The 21,141-nt window shown below is 56.3% G+C and overlaps 1 protein-coding gene across 1 annotated transcript in view; it reads right to left on the reverse strand.

Annotated features, from left to right (window-relative positions):
• Nucleotides 1-21,141, reverse strand: part of SBF1 (SET binding factor 1) — a 109,844-nt gene that overhangs the window by 12,517 nt on the left and 76,186 nt on the right. The window contains exons 24-31 of the mRNA XM_054069688.1: nucleotides 17,212-17,434; nucleotides 15,137-15,333; nucleotides 12,207-12,344; nucleotides 10,747-10,839; nucleotides 6,297-6,481; nucleotides 4,355-4,531; nucleotides 1,730-1,831; nucleotides 1,467-1,652 (exon numbers count right to left, since the gene is read on the reverse strand). Of these exons, the coding sequence (XP_053925663.1) occupies nucleotides 1,467-1,652; nucleotides 1,730-1,831; nucleotides 4,355-4,531; nucleotides 6,297-6,481; nucleotides 10,747-10,839; nucleotides 12,207-12,344; nucleotides 15,137-15,333; nucleotides 17,212-17,434 (1,301 nt within the window). The remainder of the gene's footprint in view (nucleotides 1-1,466; nucleotides 1,653-1,729; nucleotides 1,832-4,354; nucleotides 4,532-6,296; nucleotides 6,482-10,746; nucleotides 10,840-12,206; nucleotides 12,345-15,136; nucleotides 15,334-17,211; nucleotides 17,435-21,141) is intronic.

The following is a 21,141-nucleotide window of genomic DNA, read 5'->3' on the forward strand; positions in this document are numbered from 1 at the left end:
GTGGAGAACAGAAAGTGGTGGAGAAGAGAAAGTGGTGGAGAAGAGAAAGTGGTGGAGAACAGAAAGTGGTGGAGATCAGAAAGTGGTGGAGAAGAGAAAGTGGTGGAGATCAGAAAGTGGTGGAGAACCGAAAGTGGTGGAGATCAGAAAGTGGTGGAGAAGAGAAAGTGGTGGAGATCAGAAAGTGGTGGAGATCAGAAAGTGGTGGAGAAGAGAAAGTGGTGGAGAACAGAAAGTGGTGGAGAAGAGAAAGTGGTGGAGAAGAGAAAGTGGTGGAGATCAGAAAGTGGTGGAGAAGAGAAAGCGGTGGAGAAGAGAAAGTGGTGGAGATCAGAAAGTGGTGGAGATCAGAAAGTGGTGGAGATCAGAAAGTGGTGGAGATCAGAAAGTGGTGGAGAAGAGAAAGTGGTGGAGATCAGAAAGTGGTGGAGAACAGAAAGTGGTGGAGATCAGAAAGTGGTGGAGATGAGAAAGTGGTGGAGAAGAGAAAGTGGTGGAGAACAGAAAGTGGTGGAGATCAGAAAGTGGTGGAGATCAGAAAGTGGTGGAGAACAGAAAGTGGTGGAGATCAGAAAGTGGTGGAGAAGAGAAAGTGGTGGAGATCAGAAAGTGGTGGAGATCAGAAAGTGGTGGAGAACAGAAAGTGGTGGAGAAGAGAAAGTGGTGGAGAAGAGAAAGTGGTGGAGAACAGAAAGTGGTGGAGATCAGAAAGTGGTGGAGATGAGAAAGTGGTGGAGAAGAGAAAGTGGTGGAGAACAGAAAGTGGTGGAGATCAGAAAGTGGTGGAGATCAGAAAGTGGTGGAGAACAGAAAGTGGTGGAGATCAGAAAGTGGTGGAGAAGAGAAAGTGGTGGAGATCAGAAAGTGGTGGAGATCAGAAAGTGGTGGAGAACAGAAAGTGGTGGAGATCAGAAAGTGGTGGAGAACAGAAAGTGGTGGAGAACAGAAAGTGGTGGAGATCAGAAAGTGGTGGAGATCAGAAAGTGGTGGAGAACAGAAAGTGGTGGAGATCAGAAAGTGGTGGAGAACAGAAAGTGGTGGAGAAGAGAAAGTGGTGGAGATCAGAAAGTGGTGGAGATCAGAAAGTGGTGGAGAACAGAAAGTGGTGGAGAACAGAAAGTGGTGGAGAACGCCAAGGTGTCACCGAGCCGAGAGCCACCATGGCCGAGCTGAGAGCCACCATGGCCGAGCCAAGAGCCACCATGGCCGAGGTGTCACCAAGCCAAGAGCCACCATGGCCGAGCCGAGAGCCACCATGGCCGAGGTGTCACCGAGCCGAGAGCCACCGTGGCCGAGTGTCACCGAGCTGAGAGCCACCATGGCCGAGGCGTCCCCGAGCCGAGAGCCACCATGGCCGAGGTGTCCCCGAGCCAAGAGCCGCCATGGCCGAGGCGTCACCAAGCGAAGAGCCACCGTGGCCGAGGTGTCCCCGAGCCGAGTGCCGCCGTCACCGACCGTGCGCTCACCTGGTGGACGCAGTCGAGGAACTGCAGGAAGATGGGGGCGAAGGCGCCGCTCTGCCCGGCCAAGGTCTGAGCGCCGCGGTGGCTGAAGCGGTGGCCGAAGGACAACCATTCCTTCTCCACCAGGAGACGGAAGCCCTCCAGCGTCCGATAGTATGGATCCGACAGCAGCTGCACCAAGGAGACCACCTGGAGGAAGAACGGCGCTGGAGACGCTCCCCAGGAACCACCACGAGATACCACCGATGCCACCAAAGACCTCTTACCTGCGTGGTGATGTCCCACCCGTCCTCCAGGCTGACCAGCACCGAGGAACCCGTGTCCAGGAGCTCCACCACCAACACGGAGATCTGCAGGATCTTGTGGAGCTGCCGAAGGAAAGGGCAGAAGTGAGGAGGGAACGCATCTGATAGAGGTTGGGACTTCTTCTTCTTCTGGAAGGGGGTGAGGTGAGAAGAGCTGAGGGACCTGAGAAGAGCTGAAGGACCTGAGGAGAGCTGAGGGACCTGAGGAGAGGTGAAGGACATGAGGTGAGCTGAGGGACCTGAGAAGAGCTGAGGGACCTGAGGAGAACCCGGTGGGACCTCAGAAGAGCTCATGGGTCTTGAGCAGAGCTGAAGGACCAGAGCAGAGCTGAAGGACCAACGCTGAAGGACCAGAGCAGAGCTGAAGGACCAAAGCTGAAGGACCAGAGCAGAGCTGAGGGACCAAAGCTGAAGGACCAGAGCAGAGCTGAAGGACCAAAGCCGAAGGACCAGAGCAGAGCTGAAGGACCAAAGCTGAAGGACCAGAGCAGAGCTGAAGGACCAACGCTGAAGGACCAGAGCAGAGCTGAGGGACCAAAGCTGAAGGAGCAGAGCAGAGCTGAAGGACCAAAGCTGAAGGACCAGAGCAGAGCTGAAGGACCAAAGCTGAAGGACCAGAGCAGAGCTGAAGGACCAAAGCTGAAGGACCAGAGCAGAGCTGAAGGACCAGAGCAGAGCTGAGGGACCAAAGCTGAAGGACCAGAGCAGAGCTGAAGGACCTGAGCAGAGCTGAGGGACCAAAGCTGAAGGACCAGAGCAGAGCTGAAGGACCAAAGCTGAAGGACCAGAGCAGAGCTGAAGGACCAAATCTGGAGGACCAGAGCAGAGCTGAGGGACCAAAGCTGAAGGACCAGAGCAGAGCTGAAGGACCAACGCTGAAGGACCAGAGCAGAGCTGAGGGACCAAAGCTGAAGGACCAGAGCAGAGTTGAGGGACCAAAGCTGAAGGACCAGAGCAGAGCTGAAGGACCAACGCTGAAGGACCAGAGCAGAGTTGAGGGACCAAAGCTGAAGGACCAGAGCAGAGCTGAAGGACCAAAGCTGAAGGACCAGAGCAGAGCTGAGGGACCAAAGCTGAAGGACCAGAGCAGAGCTGAAGGACCAAAGCTGAAGGACCAGAGCAGAGCTGAGGGACCAAAGCTGAAGGAGCAGAGCAGAGCTGAGGGACCAAAGCTGAAGGACCAGAGCAGAGCTGAAGGACCAACGCTGAAGGACCAGAGCAGAGCTGAGGGACCAACGCTGAAGGACCAGAGCAGAGCTGAGGGACCAAAGCTGAAGGACCAGAGCAGAGCTGAAGGACCAGAGCAGAGCTGAGGGACCAACGCTGAAGGACCAGAGCAGAGCTGAGGGACCAAAGCTGAAGGACCAGAGCAGAGCTGAGGGACCAAAGGTGAAGGACCAGAGCAGAGCTGAAGGACCAACGCTGAAGAACCAGAGCAGAGCTGAGGGACCAAAGCTGAAGGACCAGAGCAGAGCTGAGGGACCAAAGCTGAAGGACCAGAGCAGAGCTGAGGGACCAAAGCTGAAGGACCAGAGCAGAGCTGAGGGACCAAATCTGGAGGACCAGAGCAGAGCTGAAGGACCAAAGGTGAAGGACCAGAGCAGAGCTGAGGGACCAAATCTGGAGGACCAGAGCAGAGTTGAGGGACCAACGCTGAAGGACCAGAGCAGAGCTGAAGGACCAAAGGTGAAGGACCAGAGCAGAGCTGAAGGACCAAAGGTGAAGGACCAGAGCAGAGCTGAGGGACCTGAGGAGAGCAGAAGGACCAGAGCAGAGCTGAGGGACCAAAGCTGAAGGACCAGAGCAGAGCTGAGGGACCAAATCTGGAGGACCAGAGCAGAGCTGAAGGACCAAAGGTGAAGGACCAGAGCAGAGCTGAGGGACCAAATCTGGAGGACCAGAGCAGAGTTGAGGGACCAACGCTGAAGGACCAGAGCAGAGCTGAAGGACCAAAGGTGAAGGACCAGAGCAGAGCTGAAGGACCAAAGGTGAAGGACCAGAGCAGAGCTGAGGGACCAAAGCTGAAGGACCAGAGCAGAGCTGAAGGACCAAAGCTGAAGGACCAGAGCAGAGCTGAAGGACCAAAGCTGAAGGACCAGAGCAGAGCTGAAGGACCAAAGCTGAAGGACCAAAGCTGAAGGACCAGAGCAGAGCTGAAGGACCAACGCTGAAGGACCAGAGCAGAGCTGAAGGACCAAAGCTGAAGGACCAGAGCAGAGCTGAAGGACCAAAGCTGAAGGACCAGAGCAGAGCTGTGGGACCTGAGGAGAGCAGAAGGACCAGAGCAGAGCTGAAGGACCAAAGCTGAAAGACCAACGCTGAAGGACCAGAGCAGAGCTGAGGGACCAAAGCTGAAGGACCAGAGCAGAGCTGAAGGACCAAAGGTGAAGGACCAGAGCAGAGCTGAGGGACCAAAGCTGAAGGACCAGAGCAGAGCTGAAGGACCAAAGCTGAAGGACCAGAGCAGAGCTGAAGGTGACGCTCCGGAGAGGCCACACCAACCCTCCTTCTCATTTCCCAAAGCTCGAACCCTTGAGCGACGTCAACCCCTCCTCCGTTGGAGGACCGACCGCAGCCACCACCGACCTGGGCCAACCACTCGGAGTCCTCCAAAGCCCTCAGGTAGGTGACGTTGGGCTCGGCGGGGGCGCAGCCGGGCACGCAGGCCTTCATCAGCTTCTTGAAGCTGCCCTTCACCTGCCGGACGTCGAAGACCTCGATGGGAACCACCTCCCAGTGCTGCAGCGGGTCCGGCTTCACCCCCTGGAGGAGAAGAAGACCCGAGGTGAGCACCACCCGACGTCCTCAGAACCACAGAGTCACCAGGATGGAAAGGACCCATTGGATCATGGAGTCCAACCATTCCCAACGCTCCCTAAACCATGGACCTCAGCACTTCATCCACCGTTCCTTAAACACCTCCAGGGAAGGTGTCTCCACCTCCTCCCTGGGCAGATGTCCTCTGGGTAGAAGACACTTTCACCCCAACAGGACCTTTGGGTGATGTTCTCCCGTCCACTCCACCCCTCCTCAGCTCCTCTGAGGGGCCCTTTCTCCTCCCTTGGGGTCACCCCTTGAGCTGCAGATGTTTGATGGACCATAAAGAGTTGGAGGTCACCACAATGCGACCGAGAAACGAAAGGTGGTGGCGCTTCAGAGCAGCTTTACTGTCTGAAGACCTTTGGTGGAGGAGCGTGGAATCCATCTCGGCCCAGAGATGAGTGCGGCCACTGCGGCCAATGGAATCCTGGAGTCACCAGGATGGAAAGGACCCATTGGATGATGGAGTCCAACCATTCCCAACGCTCCCTTCAACCGTGTCCTCAGCACTTCATCCACCGTTCCTTAAACACCTCCAGGGAAGGCGACTCCACCCCCTCCCTGGGCAGATGTTCCAGTGCCCCATGACTCTTTCCAAGGAAGGTTTTCTCCTGATGTCCAACCTGAACCTCCCCTGGCGGAGCTTCAGGCCATTCCCTCTTGTCCTGTCCCCTGTCCCTTGGGAGAAGAGCCCAGCTCCCTCCTCTCCACAACCTCCTTTCAGGCAGTTGTAGAGAGTAAGAAGGTCTCCCCTCAGCCTCCTCTTCTCCAGGCTAAACAACCCCACGGCCCTCAGCCACTCCTCGTAACCCTTCCTCTCCAGACCCCTCACAGCTTCATTGCTCTTCTCTGGACACTCTCCAGAGCCTCAACATCCTTCTTGTGGTGAGGGCTCCAGAACTGAACACAGTACTTATGGTGCGGTCTCACCAGTGCTGAGTACAGAGGGGAATAACCTCCCTGGACCTGCTGGTGACCCCATTTCTGATCCAAGCCAAGATGCCATTGGCCTTCTTGGCCACCTGGGCCACTGCTGGCTCATCTTCAGTCGTTGTCAACCAGCACCCCCAGGTCCTTCTCCTCCAGGGACCTTTCCATCCACTCTTCCCCCAGTCTGGAGCTGCACAGGGTTGTTGTGCCCCGAATGCAGGACCCATCATTTGGCCTCGTTAACCTCATCCCGTTGGTCTCATCCCATCTTTCCAGCCTGTTCCGATCCCTTTGGAGCCTCCCCACCCTCCAGCAGATCCACGCTTCCACCCAGCTCAGCGTCACCCCCAAACTGATTGAGGAGGCACTCAACGCCTTCATCCACGGCATCAATGAAGACATTGAAGAGGATCGGACCCAGCGCTGAGCTTTGAGGACACCACTTGGGACCATCGTCCACCTGGAGGTACCTCCATTGACCACCACTCTCTGGGCCATCCCAGCAATTTTCCACCCGGGAGAGTGAGCGCCTGTCCGGAAACGGAGTTTCCGAAGGAGAACGCTGTGAGAAACTGCATCAAAGGCTCTCCTGAAGTCCAAGAGGACTCCACCACAGCCTTTCCCCCTCCAGCAGTAGAGTCACTCCACCATAGAAGGTCACTTTGGAACATCTGCCCTTCCTCAGCCCACGTTGACTGCTCCTCATCACCCTCTTCTCTCCTCTGTTCTCCAGGAGAGCCCTCCCCAACCTCCCGGTGGTGACCACCACCGCCGTTACCTTCAGCTGCGATTTATCGCCGACGATGTAGAGCGCAGCGCGGCGCGGGCGCAGGAAAGCGCCGTCCGTCGGAGAACCGTTGTGGTGGGCGCCCAAAAGGTCTTTGCCGGCCAAGCGTGAGCCGATCTCCACGTTCAACGCGTAGCTGCTCATCCGCCCGCCGGCTCGGATGCTGCCCCACTTCCCTACGAGATAACCCCAAGGTGGGAAGGTCACCTTCTCGACGGAGCACCACCGGGAGCTCCGTAGGGAAGCGACGGCCGAGTTTGGCCCTCAACGCCGGAGCGGAGGGAGCGAATGCCGGGAAGGTGGTGGCCACCAGGTTTGCTTTGGCTCCTTCTCCTCGCTGAGTGCCATTGGGGTCAATGAAGGTTCAGAAGGACTATTTGGGTTGGAAGGAGAGACCTCATCGCTCTCGGAGACTCCCGGAGAAAAGCCGGACCGGAGCCGCTTCCGAGGGATGAGAAGAAACGGCCTCCAAAAAGACTCGGATTGGACATTGAATGAGATTCCTCCACCAAAAGAGCGGTGAAACCCTCTTGGAAGCTACCACCGAGGGCACCGATGGAGGCTCCAGGCCTGGTGGGGTTCCAAAACCCACGTGGTGGTGGCTCTTGGGGTTGGATGACCTCAGGAGATCTTTCCCAACCTTTACCATTCCATCATTCTCCACCACCGAAGCACCAGGAGATGATTCTCCTCCCTGGTAGGACTTTGCCTGATGGATCCATGGACCACCATCGCATTCCTTCTTCTACCGCGTGACATAGAGCCACCACCACCACCACCGAAGCACCAGGAGATGATTCTCCTCCCTGGTAGGACTTTGCCTGATGGATCCATGGACCACCATCGACCGCTCTCCATCGCATCTCTTCTTCTACCGCGTGGCATAGAGCCACCACCACCACCACCGAAGCACCAGGAGATGCTGAAGGAGCCAAAAGCAAACCTGCGAGGACGGTGTGGGAGACGACACGGAGCGCCGCGGCCACCGGGAGCTCCGTAGGGAAGCGACGGCCGAGTTTGGCCCTCAACGCCGGAGCGGAGGGAGCGAATGCCGGGAAGGTGGTGGCCACCAGGTTTGCTTTGGCTCCTTCTCCTCGCTGAGCGCCGTTGGGGTCAATGAAGGTTCAGAAGGACTATTTGGGTTGGAAGGAGAGACCTCATCGCTCTCGGAGGCGCCCGGAGAAAAGCCGGACCGGAGCCGCTTCCGAGGGATGAGAAGAAACGGCCTCAAAAAGACTCGGATTGGACATTGAATGAGATTCCTCCACCAAAAGAGCGGTGAAACCCTCTTGGAAGCTACCACCGAGGGCACCGATGGAGGCTCCAGGCCTGGTGGGGTTCCAAAACCCACGTGGTGGTGGCTCTTTGGGTTGGATGACCTCGGAGATCTTTCCCAACCTTTACCATTCCGTCATTCTCCACCAGCGAAGCACCAGGAGATGATTCTCCTCCCTGGTAGGACTTTGCCTGATGGATCCATGGACCACCATCGCATTCCTTCTTCTACCGCGTGGCATAGAGCCACCACCACCACCACCGAAGCACCAGGAGATGATTCTCCTCCCTGGTAGGACTTTGCCTGATGGATCCATGGACCACCATCGACCGCTCTACATCGCATCTCTTCTTCTACCGCGTGGCATAGAGCCACCACCACCACCACCGAAGCACCAGGAGATGCTGAAGGAGCCAAAAGCAAACCTGAGAGGACGGTGTGGGACACAACACGGAGCGCTGCGGCCACCGGGAGCTCCGTAGGGAAGCGACGGCCGAGTTTGGCCCTCAACGCCGGAGCGGAGGGAGCGAATGCCGGGAAGGTGGTGGCCACCAGGTTTGCTTTGGCTCCTTCTCCTCGCTGAGCACCGTTGGGGTCAATGAAGGTTCAGAAGGACTCTTTGGGTTGGAAGGAGAGACCTCATCGCTCTCGGAGGCGCCCGGAGAAAAGCCGGACAGGAGCCGCTTCCGAGGGATGAGAAGAAATGGCCTCAAAAAGACTCGGATTGGACATTGAATGAGATTCCTCCACCAAAAGAGCGGTGAAACCCTCTTGGAAGCTACCACCGAGGGCACCGATGGAGGCTCCAGGCCTGGTGGGGTTCCAAAACCCACGTGGTGGTGGCTCTTGGGGTTGGATGACCTCGGAGATCTTTTCCAACCTTTACCATTCCATCATTCTCCACCACCGAAGCACCAGGAGATGATTCTCCTCCCTGGTAGGACTTTGCCTGATGGATCCATGGACCACCATCGCAGTTCTTCTTCTACCGCGTGGCATAGAGCCACCACCACCACCACCACCGAAGCACCAGGAGATGATTCTCCTCCCTGGTAGGACTTTGCCTGATGGATCCATGGACCACCATCGACCGCTCTCCATCGCATCTCTTCTTCTACCGCGTGGCATAGAGCCACCACCACCACCACCGAAGCACCAGGAGATGCTGAAGGAGCCAAAAGCAAACCTGAGAGGACGGTGTGGGATACGACACGGAGCGCCGCGGCCACCGGGAGCTCCGTAGGGAAGCGACGGCCGAGTTTGGCCCTCAACGCCGGAGCGGAGGGAGCGAATGCCGGGAAGGTGGTGGCCACCAGGTTTGCTTTGGCTCCTTCTCCTCGCTGAGCGCCGTTGGGGTCAATGAAGGTTCAGAAGGACTATTTGGGTTGGAAGGAGAGACCTCATCGCTCTCGGAGGCGCCCGGAGAAAAGCCGGACAGGAGCCGCTTCCGAGGGATGAGAAGAAACGGCCTCAAAAAGACTCGGATTGGACATTGAATGAGATTCCACCACCAAAAGAGCGGTGAAACCCTCTTGGAAGCGACCACCGAGGGCACCGATGGAGGCTCCAGGCCTGGTGGGGTTCCAAAACCCACGTGGTGGTGGCTCTTTGGGTTGGATGATCTCAGGAGATCTTTTCCAACCTTTACCATTCCGTCATTCTCCACCACCGAAGCACCAGGAGATGATTCTCCTCCCTGGTAGGACTTTGCCTGATGGATCCATGGACCACCATCGCATTCCTTCTTCTACCGCGTGGCATAGAGCCACCACCACCACCACCACCGAAGCACCAGGAGATGATTCTCCTCCCTGGTAGGACTTTGCCTGATGGATCCATGGACCACCATCGCATTCCTTCTTCTACCGCGTGGCATAGAGCCACCACCACCACCACCGAAGCACCAGGAGATGCTGAAGGAGCCAAAAGCAAACCTGAGCGGACGGTGTGGGATACGACACGGAGCGCCGCGGCCACCGGGAGCTCCGTAGGGAAGCGACGGCCGAGTTTGGCCCTCAACGCCGGAGCGGAGGGAGCGAATGCCGGGAAGGTGGTGGCCACCAGGTTTGCTTTGGCTCCTTCTCCTCGCTGAGCGCCGTTGGGGTCAATGAAGGTTCAGAAGGACTATTTGGGTTGGAAGGAGAGACCTCATCGCTCTCGGAGGCGCCCGGAGAAAAGCCGGACCGGAGCCGCTTCCGAGGGATGAGAAGAAACGGCCTCCAAAAAGACTCGGATTGGACATTGAATGAGATTCCACCACCAAAAGAGCGGTGAAACCCTCTTGGAAGCGACCACCGAGGGCACCGATGGAGGCTCCAGGCCTGGTGGGGTTCCAAAACCCACGTGGTGGTGGCTCTTGGGGTTGGATGACCTTGGAGATCTTTCCCAACCTTTACCATTCCGTCATTCTCCACCACCGAAGCACCAGGAGATGATTCTCCTCCCTGGTAGGACTTTGCCTGATGGATCCATGGACCACCATCGCATTCCTTCTTCTACCGCGTGGCATAGAGCCACCACCACCACCACCACCGAAGCACCAGGAGATGATTCTCCTCCCTGGTAGGACTTTGCCTGATGGATCCATGGACCACCATCGGCCGCTCTACATCGCATCTCTTCTTCTACCGCGTGGCATAGAGCCACCACCACCACCACCGAAGCACCAGGAGATGCTGAAGGAGCCAAAAGCAAACCTGAGAGGACGGTGAGGACGGCCATCGGTCCTCCTTGGTGGACACCGGGAGCTGCTCCTCCCCCAAGCCATGAGTGAGGGCTTCTTGGACCATCAGTGGGGTTCATGGAGGTCAACGGTTGAGGTTAACGCCCGGTTAAGGGTTTGGATGGGTGGTGGTACCATACCTTGGGGCGATTGGTGGCCCTTCGCCGGTTTTGGGGTGCCGAGAGCGCTCCCCTCGGCTCAGCGAGAGAGCCCTGAGAGCACCGGATGAAATCCCACCTCAGCGAAGCCACCAAAGCCAAACCCCCCTTCCAGACGGACCTCCACGCCGAGAAGAACCCTCCATGAAGATGATGAGCGATGGGTGGAGAAGGTCCCACCAACCCTCCACCCCAATACTGAGCGAGAAGGGGACTTCTACTCTCCAAAGGGGGTTTTGACCACCACCACCAGGAGGTCCTGGTTGGGTCAGATGTTCTCCTCACCTCCACGGCTGATGGTCCCGGGCCCATCGTCCTTCCCGCCCATCACCTGCTTCATCAGCGATCCCAGCTTAGGTTGGCGCTTCTCGGAGACATCTGTGGCACCAAGAAAACGTCGGCGTTGGGCCACCTTGAGGTCCCCCCTGAGCCCTCCTGTGTCTCCTCCCCACCCAAAGTCCTCAACGAAGGAGAAGCAACGAGAAAGAGGACTCGGGGTCAACCTCAGTGTGAAGGAAAGGTCTTCCAGGTAAAGCCATGGCCAAGAGGAACCGTGGAGGAGGACCACAAAGGGGTTTTATGGCCTTCCGGCAGCTCCGTGGTTGCCTTCATCCTCCGTCCTTCAGCCCCAAAGAGGTCTCAGATGGGGTTTTGGGGGTGGCCTTTTGCTCCTCAGGCTTCCAGAAGACCTGGATGGGTTCCCACCTGCCCCATCCCATGGAGGATGGAGGAACACAACGAGGCAGCGATGTTCCACCATGAGAAGAAGGGTTAAGCACTCACTGCCTTCAGCCCCAAAGAGGTCTCAGAAGGGGGTTTGGGGGTGGCCTTTTGCTCCTCAGGCTTCCAGAAGACCTCATTGGGTTCCCACCTGCCCCATCCCATGGAGGATGGAGGATGGAGGACCACAATGAGGCAGTGATGTTCCACCATGAGAAGAAGGGTTAAGCACTCACTGCCTTCAGCCCCAAAGAGGTCTCAGAAGGGGGTTTGGGGGTGGCCTTTTGCTCCTCAGGCTTCCAGAAGACCTCATTGGGTTCCCACCTGCCCCATCCCATGGAGGATGGAGGATGGAGGACCACAATGAGGCAGTGATGTTCCACCATGAGGAGAAGGGTTGACCGCTCACTGCCTTCAGCCCCAAAGAGGTCTCAGATGGGGGTTTTGGGGTGGCCTTTTGCTCCTCAGGCTTCCAGAAGACCTCATTGGGTTCCCACCTGCCCCATCCCATGGAGGATGGAGGAACACAACGAGGCAGTGATGTTCCACCATGAGAAGAAGGGTTGACCACTCATGGCCTTCATCCTCTGTCCTTCAGCCCCAAAGAGGTCTCAGAAGGGGGTTTTGGGGATGACCTTTTGCTCCTCAGGCTTCCAGAAGACCTCATTGGGTTCCCACCTGCCCCATCCCATGGAGAATGGAGGATGGAGGATGGAGGATGGAGGAACACAACATGGGAGCGATGTTCCACGAGAAGAAAGGTTGACCGCTTGGCCAACGTGGCTGGAGAACACTTACCGAGGTGTCCACGCGAGCTCCACCGGTGGCATTTTGTCCCCCTCCCACCCCAACCCTTCAGCGAACGCCCGGATGGATCCAACGCCACCGCGTTCCCCATATCCCACCCCCAACCTTCCCCCCCCTCTGGAGCTCCACCGGGAAAGTTCTCCCACCTTCTCAGGTGGCCAAAGTTCTCCAAAGCCCTCGTGGTGGTCCCCCATAGTGTTGTCCTCGATGGTCCTCACCTGAGCTGCTCATGTGGGCCGAGGTGAAGCCGCTGAGCGTATTCCGCCCTCCGGCGTCGGAGTAGTGGGGCATGGAATTGATGACGGCTTGGAGATACTTCTCCTGCTCCAAAGCGGTGGAATCCGTCGGAGAAGGCCCTACGAGGAGAACCCCAACCGTCACCGCTCCACCGCGCGGAGGAGAAGCAAAGAGGACCTCATGGAGGACCCTCTTTGCTTCCACGCGGAGGAGAAGCAAAGAGGACCTCAGGAGGACCCTCTTTGCTTCCACGCGGAGGAGAAGCAAAGAGGACCTCATGGAGGACCCTCTTTGCTTCCACGCGGAGGAGAAGCAAAGAGGACCTCAGGAGGACCCTCTTTGCTTCCACGCGGAGGAGAAGCAAAGAGGACCTCAGAAGGACCCTCTTTGCTTCCACGCGGAGGAGAAGCAAAGAGGACCTCAGGAGGACCCTCTTTGCTTCCACGCGGAGGAGAAGCAAAGAGGACCTCAGGAGGACCCTCTTTGCTTCCACGCGGAGGAGAAGCAAAGAGGACCTCAGAAGGACCCTCTTTGCTTCCACGCGGAGGAGAAGCAAAGAGGACCTCAGGAGGACCCTCTTTGCTTCCACGCGGAGGAGAAGCAAAGAGGACCTCATGGAGGACCCTCTTTGCTTCCACGCGGAGGAGAAGCGAAGAGGACCTCATGGAGGACCCTCTTTGCTTCCACGCGGAGGAGAAGCAAAGAGGACCTCAGGAGGAGCCTCTTTGCTTCCACGCGGAGGAGAAGCAAAGAGGACCTCAGGAGGACCCTCTTTGCTTCCACGCGGAGGAGAAGCAAAGAGGACCTCAGGAGGACCCTCTTTGCTTCCACGCGGAGGAGAAGCAAAGAGGACCTCAGGAGGACCCTCTTTGCTTCCACGCGGAGGAGAAGCAAAGAGGACCTCAGGAGGACCCTCTTTGCTTCCACGCGGAGGAGAAGCAAAGAGGACCTCAGGAGGACCCTCTTTGCTTCTTCCACGCGGAGGAGAAGCAAAGAGGACCTCAGGAGGACCCTCTTTGCTTCCACGCGGAGGAGAAGCAAAGAGGACCTCAGGAGGACCCTCTTTGCTTCCACGCGGAGGAGAAGCAAAGAGGACCTCAGGAGGACCCTCTTTGCTTCTTCCACGCGGAGGAGAAGCAAAGAGGACCTCATGGAGGACCCTCTTTGCTTCCACGCGGAGGAGAAGCAAAGAGGACCTCAGGAGGACCCTCTTTGCTTCTTCCACGCGGAGGAGAAGCAAAGAGGACCTCAGGAGGACCCTCTTTGCTTCCACGCGGAGGAGAAGCAAAGAGGACCTCATGGAGGACCCTCTTTGCTTCCACGCGGAGGAGAAGCGAAGAGGACCTCATGGAGGACCCTCTTTGCTTCCACGCGGAGGAGAAGCAAAGAGGACCTCAGGAGGACCCTCTTTGCTTCCACGCGGAGGAGAAGCAAAGAGGACCTCAGGAGGACCCTCTTTGCTTCCACGCGGAGGAGAAGCAAAGAGGACCTCAGGAGGACCCTCTTTGCTTCCACGCGGAGGAGAAGCAAAGAGGACCTCAGGAGGAACCTCTTTGCTTCCACGCGGAGGAGAAGCGAAGAGGAACTCATGGAGGACCCTCTTTGCTTCCACGCGGAGGAGAAGCAAAGAGGACCTCAGAAGGACCCTCTTTGCTTCCACGCGGAGGAGAAGCAAAGAGGACCTCAGGAGGACCCTCTTTGCTTCCACGCGGAGGAGAAGCAAAGAGGACCTCAGGAGGACCCTCTTTGCTTCCACGCGGAGGAGAAGCAAAGAGGACCTCAGGAGGACCCTCTTTGCTTCTTCCACGCGGAGGAGAAGCAAAGAGGACCTCATGGAGGACCCTCTTTGCTTCCACGCGGAGGAGAAGCAAAGAGGACCTCAGGAGGACCCTCTTTGCTTCTTCCACGCGGAGGAGAAGCAAAGAGGACCTCAGGAGGACCCTCTTTGCTTCCACGCGGAGGAGAAGCAAAGAGGACCTCAGGAGGACCCTCTTTGCTTCCACGCGGAGGAGAAGCAAAGAGGACCTCAGGAGGACCCTCTTTGCTTCCACGCGGAGGAGAAGCAAAGAGGACCTCAGGAGGACCCTCTTTGCTTCTTCCACGCGGAGGAGAAGCAAAGAGGACCTCAGGAGGACCCTCTTTGCTTCTTCCACGCGGAGGAGAAGCAAAGAGGACCTCAGGAGGACCCTCTTTGCTTCCACGCGGAGGAGAAGCAAAGAGGACCTCAGGAGGACCCTCTTTGCTTCTTCCACGCGGAGGAGAAGCAAAGAGGACCTCAGGAGGACCCTCTTTGCTTCCACGCGGAGGAGAAGCAAAGAGGACCTCAGGAGGACCCTCTTTGCTTCTTCCACGCGGAGGAGAAGCAAAGAGGACCTCATGGAGGACCCTCTTTGCTTCCACGCGGAGGAGAAGCAAAGAGGACCTCAGGAGGACCCTCTTTACTCCCACGCGGAGGAGAAGCAAAGAGGACCTCAGGAGGACCCTCTTTGCTTCCACGCGGAGGAGAAGCAAAGAGGACCTCATGGAGGACCCTCTTTGCTTCCACGCGGAGGAGAAGCAAAGAGGACCTCATGGAGGACCCTCTTTGCTTCCACGCGGAGGAGAAGCAAAGAGGACCTCATGGAGGACCCTCTTTGCTTCCACACGGAGGAGAAGCAAAGAGGACCTCATGGAGGACCCTCTTTGCTTCCACGCGGAGGAGAAGCAAAGAGGACCTCAGGAGGAACCTCTTTGCTTCCATGCGGAGGAGAAGCAAAGAGGACCTCAGGAGGACCCTCTTTGCTTCCACGCGGAGGAGAAGCAAAGAGGACCTCAGGAGGACCCTCTTTGCTTCCACGCGGAGGAGAAGCAAAGAGGACCTCAGGGATTCCGACCGCGGCGATTCCCAAAGGGGTGGATGGAGACCACCAACCTCCAGTGGGAGCGTTTTGGGATTTGAAGAGCCCGACGACGCCTTTGCCGTGGAGACCACCGGAACGGAGGAGAACGGCTTTGGTGCGGGAATGGCGCCAACAAATAACCGGGAAGCGGTTATGGCGGTAACAGCGGGAGATGCGTTGGATGGTGTTGTCCTGAATGCTTTGAGGGACGATGAGAAGTCCGGGATAGCTACGAGAGATGGAAGGAACCCGTGAGGAACATCAACGGATAGGGGGGCGGGGAAGGGCTCTTCCGAGGTTTTCCGAGGATTTTTGGGTTCTACGGAGAAGGGCGACGCCGGCGATGTCTTGGATTGATGGGAATGAAGGGATGGGAGGAGAAGAACTTGAGGAGCACTCATGGAGGAGAACCTCAAGAGGAGGCGCAAAGGGTGAAGACGTTGGGTTTAATCCATGGTGGGAAGAGAGGAGGGGGAAAAATGGGATTGGGAGAGGGGAATGGGATGGTGGGAAGAGAGGAGGGGGAAAAATGGGATTGGGAGAGGGGAATGGAATGGATTGAAGAGAGGAGGGGGAAAAATGGGATTGGGAGAGGGGAATGGAATGGTGGGAAGAGAGGAGGGGAAAAATGGGATTGGGAGAGGGGAATGGAATGGTGGGAAGGGAGGAGGGGAAAAATGGGATTGGGAGAGGGGAATGGAATGGATTGAAGAGAGGAGGGGAAAAATGGGATTGGGAGAGGGGAATGGGATGGAGGGAAGAGAGGAGGGGGAAAAATGGGATTGGGAGAGGGGAATGGAATGGTGGGAAGAGAGGAGGGGAAAAATGGGATTGGGAGAGGGGAATGGAATGGATTGAAGAGAGGAGGGGGAAAAATGGGATTGGGAGAGGGGAATGGAATGGATTGAAGAGAGGAGGGGGAAAATGGGATTGGGAGAGGGGAATGGAATGGTGGGAAGAGAGGAGGGGGAAAATGGGATTGGGAGAGGGGAATGGGATGGTGGGAAGGGAGGAGGGGGAAAAATGGGATTGGGAGAGGGGAATGGAATGGATTGAAGAGAGGAGGGGGAAAAATGGGATTGGGAGAGGGGAATGGGATGGTGGGAAGAGAGGAGGGGGAAAAATGGGATTGGGAGAGGATGGATGGAGGTGGTTCTCCTCCTCTGCTCCGCTCCGAGGGGACCTCATCGGGAGGGTTGGGTCCAATTCTGGAATCCTCAGCAGAAGGAGGAGATGGAGGTGTTGGAATGGGTCCAGAGGAGGATCCATGGAATATCTGAGGGTGGGAGAACCTCCCGTCCGAGGACAGCTGAGAGAGTTGGGGTTGGGGAGAAGAGAAGGCTCCCAGGAGACCTCAGAGGGACCTTCCAGGACCTGAAGGGGCTCCGGGAGAGCCGGAGAGGGGCTGTTCCCAAAGGGATGGAGCGATGGGATGAGGAATAATGGGATAAACCGGAGAAGGGCAGAGTTAGAGTGGAAATGAGGAGGAATTCCTTCTCCATGAGGGTGGTGAGACCCTGGAAGAGGGTTTCCAGGGAAGCCGTGGTTGCCCCATCCCTGGAGCTCTTCAAGCCCACCTCGGATGGAGCTTTGACCACCGCGATCCATCGGAATATCCCCACCCACACTCGGAAAACCCCTAAAGACCATCAGAGCTTCGGAAGCCAACGACCTTTAAGGTCTCCTCCATCCCAACCTCCGCTCGGATCCTCCAAGAACTCAACGCAACCTCAACGTTGAAGTCCTGGAAGTCCACCGGGAGATGAAGGATGGACTTTTGGTTCCTGGAAGTCCACCAGGAGATGAAGGATGGACTTTTGGTTCCTGGAAGTCCACCAGGAGATGAAGGATGGACTTCTTTTGGTTCCTGGAAGTCCACCAGGAGATGAAGGATGGACTTTTTTGGTTCCTGGAAGTCCACCAGGAGATGAAGGATGGACTTCTTTTGGTTCCTGGAAGTCCACCAGGAGATGGAGGATGGATTTTTGGTTCCTGGAAGTCCACCAGGAGATGAAGGATGGACTTTTGGTTCCTGGAAGTCCACCAGGAGATGGTGGATGGACTTTTGGGGTCTCGTGAGGAGGCGTTAGGGGAAGTCGAGGCTCACCTGCGGCAGATGGCGTACATGCGGTTGACGGTGGAGATGCGGAAGGGTTCGTTCTTGGCGCGGGTGAGGCTACTGCTGAGGGTGCCGAGGCCCAAGCGTTGGTAATCGCGGCAGCAGGCGCGTTCCACCAAGTGGGTGATGGTCATCTTCTCCGAAGGGCGGAGGGTGGGGGTGGAGGTGGCGGCGGTGGAGGTCAAAGTGCTTCGGTCCATCTCCTCGGACACTGCGGAGAGAAAGAAGAGTCCAAAACCACCTTCAGAGTGACCCATGAGGAGATGGTGGAGGTGAAGGCATCTCCAAAGGGTTCAGAGAGAGGAGATGGTGGGGGTGAAGGCATCTCCAAAGGGATCATAGAGAGGAGATGGTGGGGATGGAGACATCTCCATAGGGATCCCAGAGAGGAGATGGTGGGGATGGAGACATCTCCATAGGGATCATAGAGAGGAGATGGTGGGGATGGAGACATCTCCAAAGGGATCATAGAGAGGAGATGGTGGGGATGGAGACATCTCCAAAGGGATCATAGAGAGAGGAGATGGTGGGGATGGAGACATCTCCATAGGGATCCCAGAGAGGAGATGGTGGGGATGGAGACATCTCCATAGGGATCATAGAGAGAGGAGATGGTGGGGATGGAGACATCTCCATAGGGATCATAGAGAGGAGATGGTGGGGATGGAGACATCTCCATAGGGATCATAGAGAGGAGATGGTGGGGATGGAGACATCTCCATAGGGATCATAGAGAGGAGATGGTGGGGATGGAGACATCTCCATAGGGATCATAGAGAGGAGATGGTGGGGATGGAGACATCTCCATAGGGATCATAGAGAGGAGATGGTGGGGATGGAGACATCTCCATAGGGATCAGAGAGAGAGGAGATGGTGGGGATGGAGACATCTCCATAGGGATCATAGAGAGGAGATGGTGGGGATGGAGACATCTCCAAAGGGATCATAGAGAGAGGAGATGGTGGGGATGGAGACATCTCCATAGGGATCATAGAGAGAGGAGATGGTGGGGATGGAGACATCTCCATAGGGATCATAGAGAGGAGATGGTGGGGATGGAGACATCTCCAAAGGGATCCCAGAGAGAGGAGATGGTGGGGATGGAGACATCTCCATAGGGATCATAGAGAGGAGATGGTGGGGATGGAGACATCTCCATAGGGATCATAGAGAGAGGAGATGGTGGGGATGGAGACATCTCCATAGGGATCATAGAGAGGAGATGGTGGGGATGGAGACATCTCCATAGGGATCATAGAGAGAGGAGATGGTGGGGATGGAGACATCTCCATAGGGATCATAGAGAGGAGATGGTGGGGATGGAGACATCTCCATAGGGATCATAGAGAGGAGATGGTGGGGATGGAGACATCTCCATAGGGATCATAGAGAGGAGATGGTGGGGATGGAGACATCTCCAAAGGGATCATAGAGAGAGGAGATGGTGGGGATGGAGACATCTCCATAGGGATCAGAGAGAGGAGATGGTGGGGATGGAGACATCTCCATAGGGATCCCAGAGAGGAGATGGTGGGGATGGAGACATCTCCAAAGGGATCCCAGAGAGAGGAGATGGTGGGGATGGAGACATCTCCATAGGGATCATAGAGAGGAGATGGTGGGGATGGAGACATCTCCATAGGGATCATAGAGAGAGGAGATGGTGGGGATGGAGACATCTCCATAGGGATCATAGAGAGGAGATGGTGGGGATGGAGACATCTCCATAGGGATCATAGAGAGAGGAGATGGTGGGGATGGAGACATCTCCATAGGGATCATAGAGAGGAGATGGTGGGGATGGAGACATCTCCATAGGGATCATAGAGAGGAGATGGTGGGGATGGAGACATCTCCAAAGGGATCATAGAGAGGAGATGGTGGGGATGGAGACATCTCCAAAGGGATCATAGAGAGGAGATGGTGGGGATGGAGACATCTCCAAAGGGATCATAGAGAGGAGATGGTGGGGATGGAGACATCTCCATAGGGATCATAGAGAGGAGATGGTGGGGATGGAGACATCTCCATAGGGATCAGAGAGAGAGGAGATGGTGGGGATGGAGACATCTCCAAAGGGATCATAGAGAGGAGATGGTGGGGATGGAGACATCTCCATAGGGATCATAGAGAGAGGAGATGGTGGGGATGGAGACATCTCCAAAGGGATCCCAGAGAGGAGATGGTGGGGATGGAGACATCTCCATAGGGATCATAGAGAGAGGAGATGGTGGGGATGGAGACATCTCCATAGGTATCATAGAGAGGAGATGGTGGGGATGGAGACATCTCCAAAGGGATCATAGAGAGGAGATGGTGGGGATGGAGACATCTCCATAGGGATCATAGAGAGGAGATGGTGGGGATGGAGACATCTCCAAAGGGATCATAGAGAGGAGATGGTGGGGATGGAGACATCTCCATAGGGATCATAGAGAGGAGATGGTGGGGATGGAGACATCTCCAAAGGGATCCCAGAGAGGAGATGGTGGGGATGGAGACATCTCCATAGGGATCATAGAGAGAGGAGATGGTGGGGATGGAGACATCTCCAAAGGGATCCCAGAGAGGAGATGGTGGGGATGGAGACATCTCCAAAGGGATCATAGAGAGAGGAGATGGTGGGGATGGAGACATCTCCATAGGGATCATAGAGAGGAGATGGTGGGGATGGAGACATCTCCATAGGGATCATAGAGAGGAGATGGTGGGGATGGAGACATCTCCATAGGGATCATAGAGAGGAGATGGTGGGGATGGAGACATCTCCAAAGGGATCATAGAGAGGAGATGGTGGGGATGGAGACATCTCCAAAGGGATCATAGAGAGGAGATGGTGGGGATGGAGACATCTCCAAAGGGATCATAGAGAGGAGATGGTGGGGATGGAGACATCTCCATAGGGATCATAGAGAGAGGAGATGGTGGGGATGGAGACATCTCCAAAGGGATCATAGAGAGGAGATGGTGGGGATGGAGACATCTCCATAGGGATCATAGAGAGAGGAGATGGTGGGGATGGAGACATCTCCATAGGGATCATAGAGAGGAGATGGTGGGGATGGAGACATCTCCATAGGGATCATAGAGAGGAGATGGTGGGGATGGAGACATCTCCAAAGGGATCCCAGAGAGGAGATGGTGGGGATGGAGACATCTCCATAGGGATCATAGAGAGAGGAGATGGTGGGGATGGAGACATCTCCATAGGGATCAGAGAGAGGAGATGGTGGGGATGGAGACATCTCCATAGGGATCATAGAGAGAGGAGATGGTGGGGATGGAGACATCTCCATAGGGATCAAAGAGAGGAGATGGTGGGGATGGAGACATCTCCAAAGGGATCATAGAGAGAGGAGATGGTGGGGATGGAGACATCTCCATAGGGATCATAGAGAGGAGATGGTGGGGATGGAGACATCTCCATAGGGATCATAGAGAGAGGAGATGGTGGGGATGGAGACATCTCCAAAGGGATCAGAGAGAGGAGATGGTGGGGATGGAGACATCTCCATAGGGATCATAGAGAGGAGATGGTGGGGATGGAGACATCTCCATAGGGATCATAGAGAGAGGAGATGGTGGGGATGGAGACATCTCCAAAGGGTTCAGAGAGAGAGGAGATGGTGGGGATGGAGACATCTCCAAAGGGATCCCAGAGAGGAGATGGTGGGGATGGAGACATCTCCATAGGGATCATAGAGAGGAGATGGTGGGGATGGAGACATCTCCAAAGGGATCATAGAGAGGAGATGGTGGGGATGGAGACATCTCCAAAGGGATCCCAGAGAGGAGATGGTGGGGATGGAGACATCTCCATAGGGATCATAGAGAGAGGAGATGGTGGGGATGGAGACATCTCCATAGGGATCATAGAGAGGAGATGGTGGGGATGGAGACATCTCCATAGGGATCCC

Source organism: Cuculus canorus, chromosome 1 (genome assembly GCF_017976375.1).
Source record: "Cuculus canorus isolate bCucCan1 chromosome 1, bCucCan1.pri, whole genome shotgun sequence".
Taxonomy (NCBI): domain Eukaryota; kingdom Metazoa; phylum Chordata; class Aves; order Cuculiformes; family Cuculidae; genus Cuculus; species Cuculus canorus.